Below are 23,758 nucleotides of genomic sequence, written 5' to 3'. Positions count from 1 at the left end.
GGTGGGACATACAGGGCAGATGTAAGCGCTTAGGAAGCTGAACAGAACTTTACTGCAATAAAGACTGAAACAGCCACACCTCCTCATGCCTCGCTGACTCCCCTGGGCAGGGCTCCCCCACCCATACAAAGCTCTGCCAGCACGTAGAGAAACAAACTCACCTGACTCCCAGCCGCAAGGGGTCCATTTCAATCCAAACGATCCACGTCACTGATTTGAATCATGACCTAAAATCAATAACTAAAAAGAAAGGCCTTGATTTAACACACCGATTTGCTGGTTTAGTCATTGTCTTAAAGAAAAGCGAACGCCTCTTGGCCCGTGTTAGAGCAGACACCCGGGCAGGTAACTAGGCACTTTGGCTCAGATCTTCAAAGACTCCTGATAGTTGGAGCCAAGACTCAGACAGCTGGGTCTAGTGGTTGGAGCAGGAGTTGCAGTTGGGAGTCAAGCAAGGGTTGGGGTCAGGCAACAATGCAGGAAACCAGGGTCCTCTGTAGCAGCCAGGTAGGGGCCACTTATGCAGCCGACTACGTGCCCCCCTCTTTGGGTTTAAATAGGAAGCCCTGACCAATCAGAGTACATGGTGTTTCTCCAATCAGGCCCAGGAAACCAGCCCTGATGTAAATTCAGGTTTCACAGGTCTCTCCTGCTCAGGGATTAGCAACCAGCTGCTGGGTGGGAGCAGGGCTGAGGGTGGCGCCAGTTGAGTGGGAACCCTGCAGACCCAGGTTCAAGAGATGTGGTGTCATGACATGCTCTGTGCCAAAGGGAGCGCCTGACGCCATGGGGTCTGCTCCCCAGCAGTGCCAGAGCTGGGGGTTACCTGCGCTCCAGTGCCACAAGCTGTTTTGTGCTGGCTCTGGGCTCATCACAAACCTCAGCCCCCAGTGGGGAACTAGGCTGCCTCTCCACATACCCCACCCTTGTGTTCCCCCACTCTATCCCTAAGTCCCCCACACAAGAACACCCGCCTGGGGTGTGGAATCCGCCCTCCCACAGCCGACACGGTGGAGGAGCAGGGCAGGTTCGGGGAGAAGAGGCTATCCTGAGAGTGGGGGGCTCCTAACTTGGTAATGGGGTTGGGATGTCCCCCTCATGCTGGGCCTGAGTCAGATTCCCCCTTCCTGCCTGGGCACCACTGACTCCTCCCTGCTTACTGGGCTTCGCTGGCTGTTTGCCTAACCTTTCCTGTGGCTTCACTGGGATTTTCCTCGCGAGAGGAGAAGAGCCGGGAAGAGCTGACCAGACTGAGCAGGAGATAAAAAAAATAAAATCAACCCCTTCTGCTGGGCTTTTACCTCAAAGGCTCCGGGCTCGAATCCCTGGCGGACGATTACAGAACGCAGAGACAATAGAGGCCCCGGCTTTGCAGTGCTGAGCACGGAGCTAGCGCTACGAGCTCGGTAGCAATGAATCAAGCAGCCTCCACCCTCTTTCCAGAGAGCGGAGGAGAAGCTAATGGGGAGGCAAGAGGAATCCCTGGGCGCATGGCAGATGCTGGGCGAGGCCTTGGGCCGCTGGGGTGCAAGTAATCCCTGCGACTGGAACCGTCCCCCCAACATACAGCCGGCCTGGGGCCTGCTAACCAGCCCCTCGCCACGACGCTCCCTGAGTGGGGCAGTGTAATCCGGGACTCAGGGCTGGCTTCTGCACAGCCGAGAGGCAAACAGCTAGGGCTGAATTCTCTCTCTTTGGCAAGACTTTCCCAGGGTCTAATAATATTAACGGGGCCGGCTGCCGCCTTTGCCTCTGGGTGCTTTCTAAGAGGAGATGAGACTCTATCCAGATAGCTGCAGAGATGAGAGAGCGGTAGGTGCCTGTTGTGACAGCGAGCCGGCGGGGCACATTCGCTGATCGCTTCTGAGCCGCTCCCCACCACCCCGGGGCCTAAGTCCCAGCAGGGGCTGGACTCAGGCCTGAGTGACAGCGATGGAACAGGGGCAGCCCTGGGGCCTTTGGAATCCCAGGCTCACCCCTCCTTTGCGGGAGGAGGGACAGGATGCAACCCCCTATGAGACCTTGGCACCCTCTGCTGGGGCACAACAGCCCCCCTTGCGCCAGTGATTGGCAGGTGGGGGAATCCCACGCTCAATCTGACCCCATAGAAGGGTGGGCTGGCAAGCTTCCCCCGCTTCAGCCTTTGTCCTGATCATTTGTTTATTGTCTTCCCTTTCCCCCAAGTCCCCCAATTAGCCCCCTTGGAATCACTCACTAAGGGCCCCTCCCGCCCCAGAGACCTCAGCCTGGCCCATCAAATACAAGGAGACAGTGGGGAAGGGCCTGTGTGCCCGTTCCTGCTCGGGATCCAGCCTACACATAAGAGCTGCCCCAAAGAAATAACCCAATGGCCAGGAGCGCTGGCTGGGTGAACCTCCCCCAGCCCAAGTCGCCTACTTCCAGCTCCATGGCAGCCGGGGTGCTACGTGCTGCTCTCTGGCGGCTACTCGTGCAGCGAGCAGGATTCCAACAGCGCTGGCTGGGCTGGAGCTCCCAGCTGCAAGCGTCTGGCCCCACAGGACAGCTGTTCAACGCACATTTCCACACACACATCTGAACGGAGTCTGAGCAAGTCAAGCCCGTCTCTCTTCTGGGGCTAACTCCTGAGCTGAGCGCCTGCTGCTCCTGCTGACTTCAGTGGGGTTCGTGGTCGCTCAGCACTTCTGAAACAATCAGACTACGGCCAGTCCTTTCTCTGGCCGAACTCTCAGCCAAGTCTCTGGGGCTAAGGAAGGAGCTCAGGCTTTGGCCACTCTGAGGATCCTTCCTTCTTCCACCTTCACCCTGCCTCTCCTCACAAAGGCCTGTGCCCTTTGCCAAAGCTAACGGGGAGCCGTGTGAACCAAGCTGCCCGCATTTCCCACCTGGACTCCAGTGGCTCTGCGCAGGCTGGGCCAGGGAGGTCTAACATGACATGACGTGCCACAAGCTCCCTTCCCAGCCAGCCAGCATGAGTCAGTCATTACAGCAACGCGCCGGGCTCGCTGTGAGTTGCTAATGAATCTGAGTAGACAAGAACAGAGTCAGCAGCCAGGGCAGGGTCGGCCCTTCGTATGGCTAGGGGCCATGTACCCACAGCTGCCCCCAGAGTGGCAGGGGCCCTGATTGCTGGGCTCTCTGGGTTACCCCAGGGCAGCGTGCCCTGTTGCTAACAGTCGAGGAGCCAGATTCTGCCAATGTAGGGTCACCAAGCCGGGACTTTGCTGTGGGAAGTGCAGGTCTGTGGGGTTCTGGTCACAGAGCACCAGCCTTTGATTGTTATGTCAGATGTGTTTACGGTAGGGCCCGCTCTGTGCCAAGCACTTTCCAGACACTCAGAGGTGGCCCCAAGGAGCTCCCAATCAAGGGACAAACAGCTGAGGCGCTAGATCATTCCTATATGCCATCCTGACCCAATGCCAGCAGCGTGCCAGAGTGGGATTGAACACGGCCAGGGCAGGAGGTGCAAGGAGGGGCTCAGGGAGGCCGGACCCAGCATGGCAGGAGGCACAGAGGGCATGGGGGAAGCTGAGAAACAAGCTGGCAAGACTGGGAACACTGGCGGAGCTACATGACGTTTGACAAGGAAAGATAAGCAGGGAGAGGCAGACAGCTGGGGGAAGGATTCCAACTCCCTCCTCCACCAGTGGGTTCCCTTAACACAGCCTTGCCCTGCCGGGAATAAGACTGCAGCTGGAATAAAGCTCTGGGCGCGAGTGTGGGCGCATTGATAAATTATCCATTAAGCATTGTCGCCAAGCTGGGCGATCCCGTCTCATGTCTGTAGCATGTCGCGAGCTTTCTCGCTGGCTACTCCGGGGAATGGGAATTGAAACAGTTATGTTGAAAGAACATAATGCAGCTTGGTCCCAGCAGGTTGATCTCCTACAGCAAGTGCCCTGCCATAGCTGTGTGTTTATTAGCTGGGTCAAGCAGCCCAGCCAATGACAACGGGGTTTCCAGCAATTAACCTCACCCTTCTGCCTCCCCGTGAATCTGTTTAATAGCCGGCTTAGTGCGGTGAGGTTCAGAGGCCGCTGCGAAGACAGGGGGTGGGGGAATCTGCCCGCCAATGCAGTACCCAGGCAGCTGCCAAGACTAACAGGCATTTCAACCAGTGCTGTGTAAAAGGGGCTGGTTGTTTAAATGAATAGCAGAAGATTGCTAGCAGCCCAACCCTGCTGGGGCTTAGCGCTGTGGTGTGGGCTTGGAGGGGCCTTTCCTTGCACGTGGGCTGGCGGATGGGGCTGTGGTAGGAGGTGGCTGAGACGCCAGGCACTGCACAAACAAGTAATGATGAGATGGTCCCTGCCCGGAAGACCTTGCAATCGAAGGATGAGACAAGAAGCTGGGGTGTACGGAGGACTGTGCTGGATTTGCAAGCTATTGTTTAAAGAGCGTGTACATGAGATATCTGGTGTGCTGGACTAAGCCTGCCTTGGGGTAGTTCAGCGATGCACCTAGGGCAATTTACAAAGAAAGTGATGGGGGACAGGTCAGAGCAGCCAGACCTTTCTGAAGCCCAAGGAAAGATCTGGTCTGAGTTTGGGATGAGCTTTGGGGCCCCATAACCGCCCTCTCCTCATTGCCGTACACAGCAATGTCTGCACTCACTCCAACAGAGTTAGAGCCAAATCACCCATGGGCCCTGTGCAAAAAACACATGATTGAGGGAGACAGGCCGTGCACACAAGCATCATAACAGCATAAGCACAGCACCAGGCACACACCACATAGGCCACACAAGACCCTTGCACCAGTGAACATTGCTTACAAACAAATCAGCTTGACATAAGGACGCTTTCGTAAACACACACACTACCACGAAACAAGACACACAGCACAACAAAAAACACAGAAAAATACAAATATAGGCCAAAAGAGAGAGTGTATGTGTTTGTGTGTGTGTGTATATATATATATATATATATATACATACACACACACAAACATATTTTGTACATACATATATTATGTATAGAAAAATATTCCCAACACAAACCACAAATATTCAACTCAAGGCACAGATAACCTCCATTTACACCGGTAAATGTCATTTGCAGACAAAACAGCTTGACTCAGGGAATCTTTTCTGCCAACACACACAATCTCACACCTGCCCCTCCCCACTTCCCCCGGTCACAGCCACCCCTCCACGATCACAACTGCACACTCCCCAAACGAACCACACAGTGCAAGCCAGCACGCAGAGCACAGACATGGCTCTCAAGCTGCACAGGGCACAAATGCACGCCCCGAGCCGCCCCGCACACCCACCTGCAAAGCTAAGTGTGCATCTGCATGCCCCCGCCTCCACATTGTCCCTTGCCCATCCCCCTTACATTGCAGCCTTCAGCCTGTCACACACAGTAACTGTTGACAAAGAACAACTGAAAAGAATCCATTCTGTCAATTGGCCTTGCCCCACCCCCACAATAGCCCCCCCACCCCTGCTATTGTATTATGGGTTTATGTCAAGGTATGTTGGATTCTAAATTAAATGTCAGAGCCACTGTACATTCCTGGCTCCAGCTGCAGCAAATGAGTTGCTGGACTTGGAGAATATCCAGTTGTTCAGCTCAGCGTGCCTAACGCTGAGGTATGACAAGCCCATTGAATCATTCCTCAGTAGATTTCCAGGCCACAGGAAGCCAAGATAAATTTATTTTTAATGATAAATTTTATTGTCAGAGTTAAGTTGACACAGCCTTTACGTGCACAGGCTGGCTGCTTCCAGAGGCTGATAAGCCGCAGGGTCAGAGCTGCCGGCCTCGGGGGTGCGGGGTGAGCCACTGGTGAAATCATTCAGATGGCCTCAACTGAATTTAGGGCCACCGCGAATAGCATGTAAGCGGGGCTACCAGCAGGACTGGAACGTGGGACATTAAAAAGCAGGAACTTTTACCACAAGCTCCAAAGGACTCAAGGCCACAATTTTCAAGAGCTCTCAGCTGCCATTCAGGCATTGAAACAAGTTCCTCTGCAGCGTGGGGCGCGGGTCACTTGCTGGAAGATTCTCTGCACCTTGAAGTCTTTAAACCATGATTTGAGGACTTCAATGGCTCAGACATAGGTTTGATACAGGAGTGGGTGGGTGGGTGAGATTCTGTGCCTGCGTTGTGCAGGAGGTCAGACTAGATGATCATAATGGTCCCTTCTGACCTTAAAGTCTATGATTCTATGAAGTCACCAGCTTTTCAGCACATTGCTGGGCTCCGGCTGGAAGTGTCAGCATGGGAGCTGCTGGGTGCTGAGCACGGCTGAAATCCTGACCTCAGCTGTAAGCGAGGTTGAGCTTTTTTAAGATTCTGGTCCCCTGCCGCCATGCTGGTAGCAGACTCTTAAACCTCTGATGTGAACTAGCCACTAGAGGGAGACAAAGCCCTGCATTTTCCTAGCATGAGTTACACAAACAGGAGAAGAGCCCAACTGGTCATTGACCATGGTCCAATTTGCCATTCACCAGTGCTGGGCCACGGGGTGGACGCAGATGGAGGGAAGCAAGAAGAGTTATCAGTGACTTTCCCTCCCTCTGCTTTGTCACCTGGCCGAACACCTGCAGCAGCTTGTCTGAGGAACACGCCCACATTACTGACAGCCAGACAAATGGCCGCACGACTACATTTCCGCAGTGGCTGGACAAGGTGGTGCTAGAAGAGACATTCGAAATGCAGGAGCGATCACCGACCGCTGTCATTTGAGGTCCTAATCCTGCAAGGAATTGAACGCCCTCCACCTCCATTTGACGTCAGTTAGAATCCAGGACGCTCAGCACCTTGCAGGATCGGGCCTTGAATTAAACTGACAGAAAAAGAGGATGGAATTTATCGAGCCACAGAAGCCAGCTTGGAACTCACTGGGCAAAACACGGAAGGGCAGCAGGTTCACTGCAGGAAGCTGCCCAGGGGAAAGTTTGCAGGGACACGCCTGAAATTCCAGGGATTTTAGTTGCTTGGTCCTGCCTTTTGTTCTGTGACCCTCTGGGATGAATTGCCATTTTCTCCCTGCCCGACTCCTATTTGCTGAGTTCAGTGACCATAGAAATATAGGGCTGGAAGGGACCTCAAAAGGTGGTCCAGCCCCCGGCACTGAAGCAAGACCAAGTATTAGACCATCCCTGACAGGTGTTTGTCAAATTTGTTCTTAAAAACCTCTGCGGCCCCCAAGTGGACTGGATAATTAGGATCCTAGCGTACAATGAAAACACCAGCTCGTGAATCATTCTGGCCCCATCGAGACTCAACGCAGCCAAAAAAATAGTCCATAAAGGACAGATGCGAAGGCAGAGCCATTCTAGCTCCCCAAGCACCTGAAAGCACAGCTGTACTACCAGCATATGTGTGTGTGTGTGCACTACTGCCCTCTACTGGAGTATGGTGGACTTGCTAGTGTATAACAGCCTTTGGTCAAGCTGAGCTAGCGATGGTTTCTGTCTGTTCGACCCTAGGGGGAAAGTCCTTTTTGTATCTAGGGCTGAGGTTTCCCAGTTGGGATCCCCTCCCCCCAGCTCTCATCTCCAGGAGGAGGAAGCTGGATGGGATGGTGCTCTGCGACTGTGGCTCTATTTCCATTCCCTTGTTCAGTCCTGTCCCGGGAGCAGAATTCCTCTGGGCAGCGTCCACTGGCCCCTAGACACCTTTGAGGAGCAGCGGGTGCAGTCGGGGGGGCTCTGCTCGGAGTCCCCCTTGATCCCTGATTTTTTATCTTTAACATCACTCCCACTCCTGGTTTTTTGTCCCCACAGACCCATGGTGGATTGGGCTTAGTAGTTCCTCCTCCCCTCCACGTGCCCCAGCACTACAAATAGTCCATACACATCTCATGCTAAGGTGTGGGGGCTTTGATGGTACAGCCTTGCCAATTGATAATTACCTGTTCATTCCCTCTGGGGCACCTGGCATTGGCCACTGCTGGAAGACAGGCCACTGGGCTAGATGGACCTTTGGTCTGACCCAGTATGGCCGTTCTTATGATGATCCAGAGAGGCTCTCTGGGGGGCCATGCCTAGGTTCTTGCATAGAGTGGAACCATGCTGGAGAACGGTCTCCTAGACAAGGCTTCTCGAAGCGGCGGGAGAGCCACCAACCCTCTTCATTACACACCTTGTACTGTAGCTGGTGGTCTCCGTACACATTTGTTAGAAATGCTATTCTACACAGCGTGTTGCTTCAGTAACAAAAGCATTAATGGAGACCCTGCTATTCTGTACTAATGAGGGCCATATAAGCCCATGGCTAGATGCTTTGTCATTGATGTGTTTATTGGAAGTGAGTTAATTAGACCTCCACCTGCCAGCCTTGTTTCTGTTGTCTAGACCCAGGCAAAATATGACATTGTTGCAACTAATGTTCTAGTCTGCACATGTGTGTAACTGATTAACATGGAGTGTGCAGCAAAGCAGATTGAGAACTGCTGAGGAGAGAGTAGAACAGCTGGTCAGCTTGCTTTCTTCTCTCTGTAACCCTCCCCTGGAATCTGCTTTCTGTGCTTACATTCAAGTTAAACACTTGGTGGATAAAACCCAAGTGATTTCTTTGTTATATTTCAACACCCCACACTTCCCTTTACCCTCCTCCAGTCCCCACTCTTACAGTCTGGTTGAAAATCACAGGCCTGCTTCTGAGCTCACTTATGCTACTGTAAATAAGGCGTTGCATCCCTGAGGCCAGTGACATTAACCTGGTGTGGAACTGGAGTGAGATCAGAATCAGTGCCCGTGGGTTTACACGCTGCAATGCACTGGAGAGCTGTATTTCCCTATCCCTGTCCCACTCACTTTGGAAATGTGGCTTAGCGCTTAAAACACAGGCCTGGGTTCCAGAACACCAGGGTTTGCGTCTCACCCTGGCCACCAACTTGTTCTGTGACTCTGGCAACTCTCTGCCCGTCCGCTTCCCCATCTGTAAGGATAATATTTATCTACTTCGCAGGAGATCAGGAGGCTTAAATAACATGTATGAAGCCCACTGAGATGCAGGGGAGGGCGGGGAGGGGAAGGGCTGTAGAAGGGCAAAACCTTATTGTTATTCTGTGCGGTGATGCACTGTGAGAAGCACGCAAATGGGAAATGGCAAATAAAATCATACCCAGGAGATTACCTGGCTTTGTCCTGCCGGCTCGGTGAGAAGTAGAAGGTGCTGCTGCTTTGGATGCTAACCCTAGGCCTCTCCATCCTGCACACCGTGCAAGCTTCAAGGCAGCACCGTGCTCTACGCATGACAGCGCAGCTGCTCCGCGGTCGTTTGGGCGACTGCGGCGTCGCTTCCCAACACCTCTGAACCGTAGTTGACTGGCTCCAGACAGAAATTTTACAGCAGGGGCCCATCTCCGCTTGTGGCAGCGCCTTGCATTCACCACAACCCCGTGGCCGCCCGCGCCCGCATCTCAGGCTCATCAGCTATTGTGCGTGGTTCACAGAGAGGCTGGGACAGCCTGTCCCATGCCCCAGAACTGGACCTGGAGCAGAATCCCCATCCGCTGAGGTGATAGCAGGGCTTGTAAACGCTCCGCGCTGCAGCCATTAGAGGGCCTCAGAGTCACACCTTCCAACAGGCCTGCCACTGAGGACCATGCCGGGCCACCAGCCAAGGAGCTAGTGGGAGCCAGCCTGGAGCTGGGGGAATGGAAAGCACCCCTGGGTGGGGTGTGGGGGGGGGCTCTGTACCATTCAAACAGAACAGCTGGAAGGAAAAGGCAGGTGAACTGCACAGATGCAGCACCCCAGTAAGCGTGAAAGCTTCAGCTGACCCTGGTCTCTGCTGATGCCTCCACCCTATCCATCAAATGGGGGGGGGGTGCACCTGCAGAGTCACCCCCTGCCCCCCCCAGCACTGTGCAGGGCTACCAGGGGGCGGCAGTGCTGAGTCAATCCCACTCCCCCCTGCAGTGCAGCGCCCCCTAGCCTCACTGCCTCACCCCTTCTGGGCACCTCTGCCCCTGGCCTGCAGCTCTGGCGCCTTCTGGCTGGGGGGCAGCGCCTAGGGGGGAATCCCGGCACCCGCCGCCCGGCCTGACATGCAGCCACCTCTGGGGAGCTGGGAGGGAGGCACTGCCTGCTCCAGCCCCCCTAGGGACCGGGGCTGGCCGCTGAGCCGCGGGGCAGGCTGCGGTGAGGGGGTGCCCCGGCTCCGCGCTGGGGCTGGTCCTTGCCATGGCAGCAGCTTCCCCGCGCACCGCGTCGCTCCCGCGGCGGCTGGGGGGATGCGAGCGGCGGGCGCCGGCCGCGCTGCCCCCTGGCCGGGGGGCACCAAGGCTGCCAGCCAGGGCCGAGGGCAGGTGACGGGCTGGGGCTGGGGGCTGGCGGGAGGGGGAGGGAGGCTCGAGTGACAGCTCCCTGCTCCGCGGGGCTCGCCGGCTGCTCATCCGCCCGAGCTCCGCGCCGCCTCGCCGGCCCCAGGCATCCCCCAGCCGGCGGCACCCGCGCTGGGCCGGGCCAGGGGCAGGGAGTGGGGCCGCTCCGCGCTCCCTGCTGCAGCCGCGGCTCCTGCCCAGGGGGCAACGGGGTTACTGCGTGCGCTGCCTGCCCTGGGAGAACCGGGGGGGGAGGGGGAGAAGCGGGGGGGAAGGGGAACAGGCAGAGGGGGCAGGGCAGAGGGGTAGAAGCCGGGGGGGAGGGGAACAGGCAGAGGGGTAGAAGCGGGGGGGGAGGGGAAGCAGGCAGCGGGGTAGGAGCGGGGGGGAGGGGAACAGTCAGAGGGGTAGAAGCCGGGGGGGAGGGGAACAGGCAGAGGGGTAGGAGCCGGGGGGGGAGGGGAGGGCTGGCAGAGGGGGAGGAGCGGGGGGGGAGGGGAAGCCGGCAGAGGGGTAGAAGCGGGGGGGGGGGGGAACAGGCAGAGGGGTTGAAGCCGGGGGGGGGGGAGGGGAAGCAGGCAGAGGGGTAGGAGCCAGGGGGGGGAGGGGAAGCAGGCAGAGGGGTAGGAGCGGGGGGGGAGGGGGACAGGCAGAGGGGTAGGAGCGGGGGGGGACAGGCAGAGGGGTAGAAGCGGGGGGGAGGGGAACAGGCAGAGGGGTAGAAGCGGGGGGGAGGGGAACAGTCAGAGGGGTAGGAGCGGGGGGGACAGGCAGAGGGGTAGAAGCGGGGGGGGAACAGGCAGCGGGGTAGAAGCGGGGGGGGACAGGCAGAAGGGTAGAAGCGGGGGGGGACAGGCAGCGGGGTAGGAGCGGGGGGGGGAGGGGAACAGGCAGAGGGGTAGAAGCGGGGGGGAGGGGAACAGTCAGAGGGGTAGGAGCGGGGGGGGAGGGGCACAGCCACAGTGGAAGGAGCCGGGTGGCGGGGGAACAGGCAGAGGGGTAGGAGCGGGGGGGAGGGCAGGCAGAGGGGTAGGAGCGGGGGGGAGGGGGACAGGCAGCGGGGTAGAAGCGGGGGGGAGGGGAACAGGCAGAGGAGTAGGAGCCGGGTGGGGGGGGGGAACAGGCAGAGGGGTAGGAGCCGGGGGGGGGGAACAGGCAGAGGGGTAGGAGCCGGGTGGGGGGGGGAACAGGCAGAGGGGTAGGAGCGGGGGGGGAGGGCAGGCAGAGGGGTAGGAGCCGGAAGGCAGGGAAGGGGGAACGAAGGGCAGAGAGAGGAGGGAGGGCGCAGGGCCCGGAGAAGGGGCAGAGTGGGGCTAGTCCGGCAGATTTAGGGCGGGGAGGGGAGGGGAGGGGCTCGGTCCAGGCCCCCTCCCCCGCGCTGCTCGGGTCTCTAGTCTGGGCGGCGGGGCTGTGTCTCTGCCAGCTGGGGGCTGCTCTGGGCAGATCAGCGGGAGGGAGGCGAAGTCCCCCCCCCGCCCCCGGCTCCGGCAGGGGAGGCGCAGGAGGGCGGCGCGCCGCCAGCCCGAGTCCGACGGGAGCGGCTGGCTGGGCCGGCGGGGAGAGCCGGGCGCTGGGCTGGTGCGGATCCAGCCCCGAACGCGCCGCAAACTTTGCCCGACGCTGCGCGGAGCGAGCTCAGGGGCTCCGCGGGGCGGCCCGGGCGGCTCCCGGGACTCTCTCGGTTCCCGGGCCGGGGCGCGGCTTCTTCCCCCCGCCCCCCCTTTGAACCGGACTCGCTCCCGTCCCCGCTCCCTGGCCCAGAAGATGGTCAACGATCGATGGAAAGACATGGGGCGAGCGTCTCCCCTGGAGGACGGGCAGCAGGAGAAATCCCAGGTAGGGCGCGGGAGCGGGCGGGCGAGCCAGGAGAGAGAACCGAGGGGAGACTGGGTTCCCCTCCCCCTCCCTCCGGGGCCAGACAGCGCCCCCAAAACTTCCTAACGCCCGGTGGGCCCCCCTGTTTGCATAGCGAAGCACCCCGGGTTACCCTGCCCGCCCAGCCGCGAAGGGGGTGCGGGTGCCGGGGTGCCTGCTGGAGAAAGCAGCTCCCGGCAGGGCTGCCCAGGCTGAGTTTGGGTGGCAGGCAGGCTGCATGTTCGCTCCTTGGAGAACAGGCGGGAACCGGTGTCCCTGGCGGGTGGCAAATTCTCCCTGAATTATTTAGGTTATTTATTTCCAGTGAGTGGCACATCATGCTCTGGGAAAGCAACCGCGGGCCAGGCAGGCGGCAGGGACCTGCGCCCGGCTGCCCCAGCCGCCTCCCCTTAGCGAACTGCTGCACATTTAAAACACTTCACTCACTTTCTAAGAGAGGATGTTTGCATGTCGAGTCTATGCTGGGGGCAGATCTGGCCCTGGTAATGTACAGACTCTCCCCCCACCGTCCCCTACTGGAATAGGCGCTGGACCCTGCGTGGCTGAGGGCGAGGAGGGGCTTGGGGGGAGGTGACTGGGGTGAAGGGGGTTCATACAGCACTTAGTGCCCCGCACAGATGCGGGAGTGTGTGCCGGAGCCTGCCTGCACCTCCCTGCAGCAGTATGTGAGAGCCTTGTGCATGTCCAAGCCAGTGTGTGTGTACACACAGGAGAATCCACGTGCAAGTCAGGAACACAGCCTGAATGTGTGTGTGCACAAGTGAGTTTCCATGCATGTTCTGCCACCTATCCCAGGGTGAATGGGCAGGAACATGCATGCGAGACTGTGTGTGAACGTGTGCATGTAGGTGTGCATCTGCCTGTACTTGTACTGCTGAGGGGAGTCTGCATCATGTGCTGCGTGTACCTGCAAAGAGCTAGAACCCAGCAAGAAACAAACCTCCAGCTGATCCTTCCTAGGGAAGGGAAAGAAGCAACGAGGAAGAGCTGGGGAGGCTGAGATGGAGGGGTAAGAGACCGATGTCCCTACAGCATTTCCAGCGCCCAGCAGGCTGGGTGGTGAGGAATCACAATAAGGAACCACGGAACTCGGAGCCATGTGAGAAGCCCTGGCAGCTTCCCAAATGTACCAAGGGAGCCGAGTCCTCAGCTATCCTGGCATGATCGCTTCCCCTTCGTCCTGTCTGCCATTGGCCACCCCGCCACGTGTGATTTGGCGCGAGTGGTAGGATCGGATGTGACCATGGGCTGTTTGAGGAGGGGGGGGGGGTCCGGGTTCCCTAGGGACGACTGCTTTGTTCTTCTTCGCCGTCTACATTTAAATGTCCAGGCTCCAGTTATCCCAGATGCCACCCCCACTTCAGCAGCTCTGCCAGACCTGAGGGCTCCTCATCCCCATCAGGAGTTCACTGCACCAACTTTCCGTGAATGCCACAGGGAGAAGCCTACCAGCCCTGGGGCCACGAGGGGGAGAAATTCTGTCCACAGCTCCCCTCCAGTTGTGCCCCACGTCCCAGCACGCTCCTTGCAAGGTAGCCAGAAGCATTATGGTCTGGGCTAGGGCTTTCTCCGCTGGCAATAAATGAAGTTTCCCCTAGGTCAGGTTGAATGCTCAGCACATGTGAGTAATACAGAGTCCCCCCCCCTCCCCCAGGGTGTTCATTGTGTAACAGAACAATCAGTGGAGTATGAATTAAAGCTGGGCTTTTCACACTGAGATTCAAGGGGAGTTGGGTTTTAGCTGCCTGAGATTCCTTTGGAAGCCACAGCCTGGCTCTTATTCATCTAAACCCAAGCAGTCTGTTCTATAGAGCCGGTCTCCTACCATCTGCAGCATCTCCCCAACTCCCGAAAGAGCTTTACGGTGTATAAGCACCACCAGGCAGGCTCGGGCTTATACTGGATTACGGAGGAGAGCCGTGTAAAGAGATCGGGTGGCTAAATTACTCACCCAGTCCCCAAGGGGTGTTGAAATGAAGATCCAGTTCAAGATGAAATTTGAGATGGGGGTGGTGTCAGCCTGGCGGGGGTGTGGGGGGGATAATAGATGTAGCTGCACCACTGCAAACCTCTGTTGTCGATCCAGCGTCAAACAAGACTTGCATTTGAAACCTGTGTAGGCAACCAGGTCATACAGAGAGGTTGGCTGCAGAAGGAAAGGGCTGCTGCGGACAAGGCTCTCGTACCACTGGTGACAAGATTGTGGGAAAGGACAGAAGAAGCCAGCCGGAGCTGGGAAGGGGAGTAGAAAAGATTTGTGAGGTCAGCTGGGGGCTGGTCTCAAAAAACCAAAACTGAAGTAGCCCTTGAAGTGAGCAGGGGCCAGCGGAGTTGTTTGGGTGGGGGGGGGGTTTGATGGGGTCACGCTTGTTGGCCCCAACCGTATGAGCCCGGGGACGTGACTCCGGGCTGATCACAGGCGGTGCACGTTGCCCAGATCCCAGACCACTTTGTTTGGCTGAACACAAGAACGTTGGCATATAGCACCAGAAGGGCAAACACCGAATACACCCAAAGGGCCCTATTCATAGTCACCGGCTGCTAGACTGACCTAAAGGAGATGCGGGGGGAAGGAGAAGGACCGATACTTGCAGGGGACAGAGCTGCCATGGTGCAAAGTCAGCTCTGTGGCCGCCCTGGGTTCAGGGGGCATTTGGGGGTGGGCCTGGGCAGGACAGACCCATAGCCTAGCTACTCAGGGGGGCCAGTTAGCTAGGCTGGAGGCTGAACTAACCGCAGAATGAAGCTGCCTCCAAGAGAGTAAAGCCACAGTCTGTGCTGATCTGCTTGCCCTCTAGGGGATCTGGTTAGGACGTGGGAAGAGAGGACATCCAGATGCCCAGAATAAGGTTGTGGAGGTGCGGGGGAGAGGGGCTTGTCATAGCCAGGCCCCTGTAGGGGAAGACTGGACAATGGCTCTGACCCTGAGCACGGCTCTGTCGTGGCACGAAGGGGACATGTGAAGCAGGAGTAGGAGGCTGTGGGGTGTACAGGAGCAGGGAGGAGAACCCAGGAGTAGGGGGTTGCCTGGGACAAGGCACAGGAGTGCGGATGAGAGATGGGAGGGTGTGATGGGAAGGGGAATCAGGGAGGCGAGGAGGGGCAGAGCTCAGTGCATTTGGCTGTGTATGGAGCATGGTTTTCATGCTGCATGATGCTGCTGTGATCGGTGTGTGTGCGCATGGCAAGGACCGCCTGAAGTTGGGCAGTGTCCCATCGCTCTGGTGACTGATAAATTAAACAGTCAAGAAGGACGATCCCCCAGAGCCAGCGTCGCTGGCCCCCCCATCAGAGGATCTGACTTCTAAGGAAACTTCTGAGCATCTTCCTCATCCCCTGCCTGATTCCAGCCACTCTCCATTGTCGCTCCCAGAGGTGGCAGATACACTTGCTGCTGCGGTCAGAGAAGAGCAGCTGCAGCCACCAAGTACAGCCAGTGAGTGCCTCTGCTCTGGGTACCCCTCGGGACAGGCGTCTTCCTTCCCCTGACAGGCAGCTACGGCACAGCTGCATGCGTGTGTGAGGCAGCATGCGTTCCATGTAGCGCTGCTACCCTCTTCTGGCACTCGCTCACATGGCACCCCGGCCGAGGGGAGCAGGGGCCTATGCTGTTGAGCAGGGCTGGAGGACTCTCTGTGCTCCCAAGTGCAGCTTCCATCCTGCTGCTGGGCGTGTGTCTCGGCCAGCTGTGATCTGACTAGTGTCCTGCGGGTCTGTGAGCCCCTAATTCTCTCTCGCTCAGCATGAGCAGAACGGTTGCACGGCTCATGGGCAATGGGGTTGGGGGGGAATAGGCATTACATACAGGCACTGCACTAGCCTTTACTGAATTGCTGGAGTACAGCCCTTTGCAGAGACAGGCCCTGTAGAGAGGTCCTGGGATCGGTTCCTGGGAGCCACCCTCTTTGGCTAATCTAGGCCCTTTCAGAAGGTTTCCTCTTCAGAATCATCGTTGACCAAGGATAAGAGTCAGACACAGCAGGATCTGGGGGGGGTTGGGGGGAGACCCTGAAGGCAGGGAAACCCCTTCTGCCCTCACATGCTGGCTGAACACTGGCCGGCATTCACACATCACACCCAGGGTCTACTGGCTGCCTCTGCCAGCTGAGCTCCTGCGCTGTCTCCTTTACTTCCCAGGCAGATGCCTGCTCTTTGGAAGGGGACAATCCCACTGTCTTGTCTCTATCGTGTATTCACCAGCAGCGGCTTACGAGGCAGAGCGAGAGAGAATGCAGAGGATCACACACACGCCTGCTTTGGTGACCCAGCTCCCACCATAAGACAGCCAATCTGCAGCTCCAGCCGCCGTGCAGTTAGAGGGGTTGTGTGCTGGGCCAGGCCCCCGCTGTAGCCTGGGAGCCCTGCTCATTAACTCAGAAGCCAGCCTCTCCACTTGCTGTTGCCTCATTCCACCAGTTGTGCAATTCCTCCATTGGGCAAATGGTGATGGTTGGAGTTTGACATTTATCTGACTTTCTTTGCTCGTTTCTTGGTTGTGCAGTGCACAGGCGTGGCAGCTGTAGCTGGGGAGGAGGGGAGGGAAGGGAAGAGAACTTACTTGCACGTGTCACAGTGACTTCTATGTTGAATTTTGCTGCTTTTGTCTTTGCTTGACCCAAGCAATTGCCACAGCAGTTTAGATCTGCGCTACTCCTGGTCTGGTATTTTGTTTCACCCAGTGGCCAGCTCCAGCTGCTTTAGAGTAAGGTAGGTTCACAGAACAGTCATGCAAGTGAAGTTCTGTTTACAGAAAGCAAATTTTAGGCCCAGAGTTTCGTTACCTCTAAATGTGTTCTGCAACTGACTGGGCAGAAGTTAGTTTACAGAGGTGTGTCATCCAGTCTGGGGCAAAAACGGCATTGTGTGACATAGGCAACCAGCTGCGCAGCTCAGATGTTTAAAGGAACCCCAATCCATAGGCCAAAGTCCATTCAAAACAATTCCGTGAGTGTATTTGCTAATAACAAATAGTCACAAGCAGACCTTGGCTTTTAGAGAGAAAAAAAGGGCAAAATGCTTGGAAGAAACCAAGGTCACATGGCAATGACATTCTGGAACGGAGCGGCAGTGTGCCGAAATATTCCTGTAGTGCCATAAATAGACATGGCATCAACAGGACAGAGCTAAGGCTCACCCCCTGCTATGAAGAACTTAGGCAACATTGAAAACCTCAGCCCAAGGGATTTGGACACTCCGCCCCATTACAAAAGTAATGGAGACTGGGCTTCTAAATCCCTTAGGCTGCTTTGCAGACGTCAGCCTTGGTGTAAATCAGACACGGCACAGGTCTGTGGTTGAAGAAGAGAAGGGCCCGTGGGTTGTTGAAGGAAGACAGATGACTTGGGAGAAATGGATGCAGACAAGGAGACTTAACAACTCAGGGAAGTTAGATCGCAGGTCACCTGATTGCGAGGCGATTCCCAGCAGCCATTGCTAGCCAGGAAACAACCAGGAGAAGGTCAGTAGATGGAGGTGGCAGCCATCTGAGTCTGATCTTGTATTCAGGGGCTCTCTTTCAGTACGACCCCGAGCTCAGGAGCAGGGGTGCCGGGGGAGATTCGGAGCAGCCAGTATATTTTCTAGATCCCAAACTTAATGTCTTATTTCTTCCTTCAGCCCTCTTTTGGCAGCGTCAAAGAAACAGAAGTGATGGCTGTTCAGTATTGCTATCGATATTTCAGGGTGTGCTGTGTCAGAGTCATTTGTATTGTGCTAGAATAAGGCTGTTGTCTTGGCAGCTCTCATGGGAAGCATCTGTACCACTTACTAGGAACCATTTAAATGAAGTCTTTAACCCGTTGGAATTGCCTGGCAGACCAGGTGCCTGACTGCATCCGTAGAGCTGCCCCCTGCTCAGTTCCACGGGATGTGCCAACAACATGGTGACACAAAGACAGGGGCAGCAGTAACCACTGGCATCAGGAGGGAGGGAATGAAATGAAAGGGCTCGTGACACAGTAACATTCATGGCAGCTGTACCGGCTGTTGCAGAGTCTGCTCTGTGTTGGTGCATAAGTTTAAGCACATTGCTGCTGTCCAGCCAGCACGGGGAGCACTGCACACTGGGTTTTGTAGGCCTACATAAAAATTTGCCAATTTAAGAGATTTCTTAGTGTCAGCTTGGATTTTTTCCCCCTGAATCTAAGATCACGTTGCTAGGTAACGGTACCAATGTGAGGCAAATTCTGTTGAACTTTGAAAACGGTCATGAACTCAGATCTGGCCTTTGTGTAGTCTCCAGATGTGCACGTCCTCGTCTGTGAAGGAGGATTTCTTCTTCCCCTCCATGCAGGGCAGGGGGAGAAGCTGGTGTGTGGTCTCAGTGTGCCCCTTGAGGAGGCTGGAAATAGGAATAATGTTGGGCAAAGCTGGAGTATCTGGTTTTGCCGATGCAGGAGTACTTGGGTTTGCCCAAAGGCAAACTAGGCTGGTTGGTACTCGGGTTCCACTGTATAGGAACTGCCAGGTATATGGTCCAGTCTCTCCGCCATTGCCAACTTGGTTGATAGTTTGGTATGAGCATGGAGTGAATTAGGGCTGGGGAGGATGATGTGAAAGCAATTAGGATTTGCTGGGGGATAGGAGGAGGCATGGAATTGCGTTCTCTTCCTCGTCTCCCATGCCAGTAAGATCCCTTTATAGTCGCAATGATCTAAATATGTCCTAGGCAGGTCACCTCTCCAGCAGCTCTATGGATGACATGCATGCTGTCTGCTAGCCCTTCAGATCAAAACCTACCAGAGATTTGCCTTGCGTGAACACTTGTTTCGTCCTTTTGCTTTTATGTTCTCGGGAAGGATGAGACGAGGCACTTGTATCAAAACCTCGTCTGTTTTCTCCTTTGGTGAAACAGCTTCTTCTTTCTGCAGTGCTCAATCCCAGAGTGGCAAGAGAGGCTTTCTTCTCACAGCTTCTTTCCTTCCCAGAATGTGATCTGTCAGTCAAAGCAACACTCCGATCCTTCTCGGAGGGAGAGCTAGAAAAGGGGAGAGAGTGTCTCCTGTTTCACAGCAGCACAGCTCACGCAGCCTACTGCTGCTTGAAAACCGGCCTTGTGAGAGGCACTAGTTCATAAGGCATCTGCCTTGCCCGTTTGCAAGAGGTGCTTGTTAGTCCAAACTGAATGGTGATAATTGAGTCCATGCCAGTGTGTCTGTCGTTGCTCTTTCATTTGGCCTGGGGCACTGAGAGGTTAAACGATCTTCTACCAAGGGGAAGAAGTTAAAATTCTGCTTTGCATTTAATTGGATAGCTAAAGGTGAACCACGCAGCAAAGTCAGGCACCGTCTTTTAAGATGTGTAAAGATGGCCTCCAGTTTTTCCTCTTTGGTTTTTACATTGGAAATATCAGGCCTTCGCTTCCTTCCTTTCTGCTGGCAGATCTTGTTGAGATCTTCGGAGGACTTGGGTAGTGATTTCAGGATGGGTCGAACTAAACCCCCAGATTCAAACACCATTAAATACTGGGGGAGGAGGAGGGAGGGTTTGTAATCTGGACTCCATATTTTCCAGATTGGACCTCCATTTATCTGTGGAACCCCATGTCCAAAGAGCTAACCCCTAGACATAATGGGTCAGATTCTCAAGGGTCTGATCCAAAGCTCCTCCAACGCTAAGCAATGGAAAATGACCCCAAATCCCTCTCCTAATGTACCCAAATCTCACACAGCCCAAGCTATGCCTTGATTTGCCAGACTAACCTGAACTGTCCTCCTTGAAGCAACAGACCTCTGCCCGAGGTGCAGGTCTGGCTTAATATGTTACAAACGCAGAGCAAATGTGGTAACCTGTTTTCTCACTGAAAGCCTGCCTTATTGTCTTGGACATATTTCTTTTTAATGCACAGAAAGCTGGAGTCTGTGACAAGCACATGGCTGACTCTTTAAGGTGGTCCCTGCAGACTGGCTTCCCACACAGCCGAGTGCTGGTGTGTTTCATGTCTGCTGCTTTGCTCTTCTTTGGGTGGATAAATCCATCCTGAATTCTGTTGCGAGTCTCTGAGAAGGAAGGAGTTATTTTTGGCTGGCGGTACTGGGAGGCCTCCGCTCAGTCTTCCATGTACTCATCCAACCCGCAGCTTGAGTCACCTTAATGCAAATGGCTGCAGGACCCTGAATGAAGGGTGGTTGAAAGAAGGTGTCACTCCAGATAGACATGCAGGAGGGGACAGTGCCTGGAAATCTTTGCAGAAGCAGCAATTTTTGTCTCATTCCTGGAGAAAGTCGCCTTTGTCTCTTTGAATATGCAACACTTTCCCAGCCCTCAATTCCTTGTGACAGCTGCAGCTGGGGTCAGAGGAAAATCATAGCCTCGGTCCTGCAGGTGTAATGAAAGGGGGAGGCAGCCAGCAGGAAAATGGGGAGCTAATGCACTCACGACGTGGCAGCCAGCTGACGGCAGGGCAGAAGGGAGCTGGCGCTAATGGGGATCAGATCTGTGTGCCTGGTGATAGATAAAACCTCCCTGCCTCCCTCCCGGAGCAGTTTGCAAGGACCAAGAGTCCTGCGGGTGACTCCAACAGGTATCGCGGGGAGAACTGACACGGGAAGAGACAGCTCAGGAGGAGAGAGACGCTGGCTGGGACGGGAGGGAGCAGTCCTTCGCCTGAGGGCTGCACAAACTGCCAGGGGGCAGAAGGCACATGGGCAAATTTCTGAGCTCTCCAGCCATCTTAGCTCCTTGGTGCAAGGGCCAGTAGTGCAGGCTTTGCTCCTGGTGAGGGAAAGAGCATTTGGGCCAGAAGGAAGGGTGAACCATCCCATTCATCTCCCCAGCAGATTGCAGGGAAGGGTTTGGTTAGGGATTTCATTAAACCTATGAGAGCGAGGAAGATATCTGAATGGGGACACAGTGGGATGGGATAATGGAAGGGAGGAGTGTCTGTGATCTACTATACATGAAGCTTAAACCCTTCTAAATCTGCCACTTGGGCCAGAAAGTTCCACTAACGCTCTCTGTGTCCCCAGAGAATGAGCTGCGGCTACATCCTGTGCACGGTCCTCCTGTCTGTGGCCGTCCTCCTGGCCGTTACCGTCACCGGCGCCATCCTCTTCATGAACCACTATCACACCCCTGTCACGGAGTCCCCGCCCATCATCAGCACCAACCCCGAGGAGGCCAATGCTCTGGTCACCATCGAGAAGGTGGACAGTTCCCGCATCAACATCTTCATTGACCCCAACTGTCCGGACCAAGCCGGCAGCTTCACCCGCCTGGAGGGCTTCCAGTCCTCCGTGCTGCGGGCCGTGACAGATCATGACACCGAGATGAAGTCATCCAAGGGGCAGGAGCGGGCCCTGCTGGTCACTGTGGCAGATGAGGTGGCCAAGCTCCTGACCCACGCCACTCAGCTGAGAGCCGACTGTGACAGCCTGAAGAAGGGGCACAACGCTATGGGGCAGGAGCTCAATGCCCTGCAGAACGAGCAGGGGCGGCTGATACAGGTAAGCGGCACCTGCCAGTGTGGGCGGTCACCGGCTAAGGCCTCCAGGCATTGCCCAGGCCAGCAGACTGGCTGACTGCAGCACGGAGCCAGAGACTGGCTCTGGAGAGGAAGCGTGACAGCTCAGTTTGCAGGATTGTCCAGGCCTAAATAATGTTAGCTGGAGACTCTGGGCTGGAGAAGGCATGGGGAAGTCAGAACCCCTCCCTGGGCTGCACACAGGGCTCCAGTGTCCTACAACCTCCGGGTTCGCCATCCTCCTGCCAAGGGGCACAGATTGCAGGTGGGAAATGCGAGGCTGGGCCCTGGTACCACTCTCACCCACTAGAGACCAGCTGCAGAGAAGGCAGCCATCCACCCCATCGTTGTAAGGCTAATGCCGCGTGCTGCTGGCTGGGGTAGGGAGGCATTGGGGGGGCCAGGGAGGCATTGGGGGGGCCAGGGAGGGAGGGAGAAAGCAGCGCAACTGGATGATTCAAAGACTCATTGTATCAGGAGGGGCCACTATCCCTATCGCCTTCCACTATCCCTATCGCCTTCCTCCTAGACGGACGGCAGCGCCACATGATGAGCTGGCCATAACTTTTCTCCAACTGCAGCCCTTCACTTCCTCTTCCATCCTCGCCGACTCCCAGAAACACCCCACCCCTCTCCTCTCGGTTTGCACAGTTACGCAGCCAGTTGCTACTTTTCGTCCCGGCGGCGTGGGACTCCGGAGAGCTGGGTTCTAATCTCGGCTCTGCCGCTGGCCTGCTGGGTGACTGTGACGCTTTGGAGGTTCACCCAGGCCAGTAAGGGGTTGTGTCACCGCCTGCCCGGTAACCCGGGGCCCTCTGTGCTTTGCAGCTTTGGCTCAGGGCCCTGGCACCAGCAGCCTGCTCACAATATCATGGCCTCACCCTGGCTTCCACCAGCCTGGTTACTCCTTGCAGGGTGACATCAACAGGCCCGAGGCTCTCCCAGACGATCTTTCCTGCAGTGTCCAGTCCCTCTTGCTGGATACTCACAGAAGTTATGAAGTTGGCTGCCTCCAAAGCGACAGAGCCCCCTCCAGCCTGGTAGTTACCTGAGGATTGCACCCTTCAGTTTAACACAGTGGTTTCCAACCTGTGGTCCCCGTCCCCCAGCAGTGCGACTCCTCACACACACACACACACACACACACACACACTTCTGAGCCAGAGGCTGCATGTCTTGTGATGCTTGGGTCATTTCAGGGAAGGCCAAACATTCTGCAATCTGGCTGCAGCAGGGCACAGATATTTTTAAACCGACCGGGAATCCTCTCTCTCTCTCTCTCTTTTTTTCCCTTCTCTAAAGATGCCTTTTATCCCCCAAATGGTAGACACGGGGTCAGGAGCTACAGCAGGTCGGAGTTAATCTTTCAGATGTGCTGTGGGCTTGTCTGGGATTTGCCCTCGTCATTCGGCAGAGGCCAGGCCCCACTGGGTAACCACAGAGTAACTCCATTTGAGAGCCTCAGGATTATTTTTAAGTGACATTAGTGCCCTGATCCTGCTCCCAACAGAAGTTTTGCCATGAGCTTCAATGGGAGCTTTCCCAAAGTTTGCTGGGGTTTGGATCCCGGGTCTCAGCCAGGGCCCGGCTCTGCGCTAGATGCATTTTAAGGCAAAGTCTGGATTCTGCGCCAGCCGAATTCACCGTCAAACAGATTTTGCGCTGATGTAATACGAGCGCATCACTGACCCTTCTGCAGCCCTTTTCATCCAGGAGTCGCAGCACAGACAAGTCCTTTACACGTTCAAAGCACTATCCAAATATTGATCAATGAAGCCTCCCAACCCCTTGTGAGAGGCAGGGGAGTGGTTCATTATCCCCATTTTACAGATGGGGAAACTGAGGCACGGAGCGCTAAGTAACGTATCTCTAGCTCACACAGCGAGTCTGAGCTAAATGTAGAACGAAGAAGTCCTGACTAACCACCAGACCACTGTCACTATGTACAGGAAATATCATCTGGGCTGAGAAGCCAAAGTCCAGAGGATGGAAATGGAAGGTTTGGTGAATGTCATTCTACACTCCGTGTTTGCGGCCCCACTCCTTTTAGCCTGGCATTTGGGGTGAGGACTCTCCCTCTTGGCAGTAGGAAGAATGGCTCCCAGATGTGGTCTGTGTCCCTGTTCCTAGGAGGCCCGCCCCTTATTGGCAGCA

The 23,758-nt window shown here is 56.0% G+C and overlaps 1 protein-coding gene across 1 annotated transcript in view; it reads left to right on the top strand.

The window, feature by feature from the left end:
• Positions 1-11,995: 11,995 nt before the first annotated feature.
• The window catches only part of FIBCD1 (fibrinogen C domain containing 1), a 32,438-nt gene continuing 20,675 nt past the window's right edge, over positions 11,996-23,758 (top strand). Inside the window, exons 1-2 of the mRNA XM_044992118.1 lie at positions 11,996-12,105; positions 21,111-21,587. Of these exons, the coding sequence (XP_044848053.1) occupies positions 12,034-12,105; positions 21,111-21,587 (549 nt within the window). The 5' untranslated portion in view covers positions 11,996-12,033. The remainder of the gene's footprint in view (positions 12,106-21,110; positions 21,588-23,758) is intronic.

Source organism: Mauremys mutica, chromosome 18, assembly GCF_020497125.1.
Source record: "Mauremys mutica isolate MM-2020 ecotype Southern chromosome 18, ASM2049712v1, whole genome shotgun sequence".
NCBI classification, from domain to species: Eukaryota; Metazoa; Chordata; order Testudines; family Geoemydidae; genus Mauremys; species Mauremys mutica.
Note: the sequence above shows the minus strand (reverse complement) of the source record. Positions and strands in the feature narration are given on the sequence as shown.